The sequence below is a fragment of the Branchiostoma floridae genome, chromosome 9 (genome assembly GCF_000003815.2).
Source record: "Branchiostoma floridae strain S238N-H82 chromosome 9, Bfl_VNyyK, whole genome shotgun sequence".
NCBI lineage: Eukaryota > Metazoa > Chordata > Leptocardii > Amphioxiformes > Branchiostomatidae > Branchiostoma > Branchiostoma floridae.
Genome location: NC_049987.1, coordinates 23,324,508 through 23,326,511, shown reverse-complemented (window position 1 = coordinate 23,326,511; position 2,004 = coordinate 23,324,508). Strand labels below are relative to the sequence as shown.

At 45.2% G+C, this 2,004-nt stretch overlaps 1 protein-coding gene across 1 annotated transcript in view; it reads right to left on the bottom strand.

Moving 5' to 3' along the window:
- The window catches only part of LOC118422352, an 11,325-nt gene that overhangs the window by 851 nt on the left and 8,470 nt on the right, over positions 1-2,004 (bottom strand). The window contains exons 6-8 of the mRNA XM_035829871.1: positions 1,344-1,462; positions 696-782; positions 43-345 (exon numbers count right to left, since the gene is read on the bottom strand). Of these exons, the coding sequence (XP_035685764.1) occupies positions 43-345; positions 696-782; positions 1,344-1,462 (509 nt within the window). The remainder of the gene's footprint in view (positions 1-42; positions 346-695; positions 783-1,343; positions 1,463-2,004) is intronic.

Here is a 2,004-nt window from a genome sequence, read left to right as displayed (position 1 = left end):
ACTTGGTTGATCATTGGATGTTTGAAGGAGAAAGATACTTACGTCAAAGACCATGTTGGTTCCCGCACAAGGGAACTTGATCTCAACGTACCAGTCCCCGGACGGGCGGGGGCTCGGGAGGAGGAGGGAACCCTGGCCGCCGCCGGGCCACGCGTTCACGTTAAACGCGAAGGACAGAGGGGTGATGGTACCGCCCGTGGTATCGGTACCGGTTCCGGTATTGTCGATGGTACCGGTTCCGCTATTGTCGGTTGTAGTCGTTCCAGTGCTAACAGTGGTACCGGTAGTAGTGCTAACCGTGGTAGTAACGGTATTGTCCGTGGTACCGGTACCAGTGTTGTCCGACTGAAAAACAAGTATAAGGCATTAAATTATCGACACAAAATCTATCAAAATGTTCCGTATGGAATTGGAACAAACCGTAAAAGAAAATTTGCGTGAGAACGGAGAAAGTAAGTATCTAATGCTGTAGCTTGATTTTCTGCGTAGTCAACCGGCCTTATGTTTCAAGAGTATACATAAGAAGTTCGAACACAAACAAAAACAAAGCAAACCCTTGGAAGGCAAAAGAAATACTAGTACGTATCTCTAGTGGAATAAATGTTTTTTTTTCAAACGGCGTTTAGAGTTCAACAGTGTATACAATGAATTATAACAAGTAAACAAACAAACAAACAAATAAACAAAAGCCTCACCCCCTGCAGACCGTCCACCACAGGGATGACCGGGGGCACACCGGGATCGGTCCCGCCAGCGTACCAGAAGTCGATGGTGGACAAGCCCTGTTTTCGTAGAAACAACATGCAATGAAACTTGGAAACATGTGTTTTAAAAGTCGACGGTATTTGGACAAGATTGTGTTAAGGAAATTGAGATTGGTCTTTTCCGGTGTAAAATCTAACCTCAACCCTAGTCCTAATTCTAGCCCTAGGCTAAGCCCAATACCGATTGCCGTACACCTTTGATAAGTTGCTGACGTTACACTTCCGTTTGGGTCACGTGACATAGGCTTTGGGTCATTCTAACTTGGGAAGGGAGGACTGACCGAGAGCTTGTTGGTGAGCGCTTTATTTTACACTGTGTACGGAAATAATGTGTAAAATTTATGTATCTCTAGATCTCTTTACCAATACCATTGACTTTATAATGAAAACATCCCACAAAAGGTACAGGTTTTACTCACAAGACAACAAAACACACAAAGCCTAAAAAACATCCATGAACTTCATTGATCGCTCTGTCCAATAACTCGGCCGTAGTGACGCCGCCAATGTACGGCAGCTACAATGTGATACGCCCATATATAAGGTTAAGTATTTCTGTATACAAAAAAAATCATATACCATGGAAGTGTAGATGGCGTTCCTCTCGGCCTTGGTGGCGACCACGTCCGCCTCCCAGCAGCTGGTGTACGGCAGATTCCCGGCGTTAAAGATCCACTTCCACAGGAACGTGTAGCGGCCTGCCAGGAAAAAAGATAATGTACCATAATGTACATGTAATTAAGAGACCCACTTTCACATACAGGAGCGTGTAGCGGCCTGCCAAGGACAGAGGGTACTATTTAGTTAAGGTCGAGTCTTCCAGTATATCGGAACACATACATACTAATGTCAACTAAAACCAACGTCAATTCCAAGGTGGAAGAAGATATGAAGAACAAAACCGAAGAATCTATCGTTCGGCATACCATATACTTTGTTGTGGAAAAACTAAACTTTACTTAACCAACACTAAGATTAATTGGGACTTACCCCAAATTTTCAGCCGACTCCGTCAGCCTTGTTCACGGAATGGACCCGTCTGCTGTAACTTCCGGACGTGACGTCAGGGACAAACGACTGCAGCAGAGGGTCGTAGATGCCAGATAACCTGTGTCGCCCCCCGTCTCTGTTTAGTGATGGACGGTGGGCACGAATGTACACAGCCTCCTTTATTCCTCTTGCAAAGAACTCCGGCTCTGAGTCAAGGATTTTGACTTTTTCAAGAGAAACTGAGTGTCCT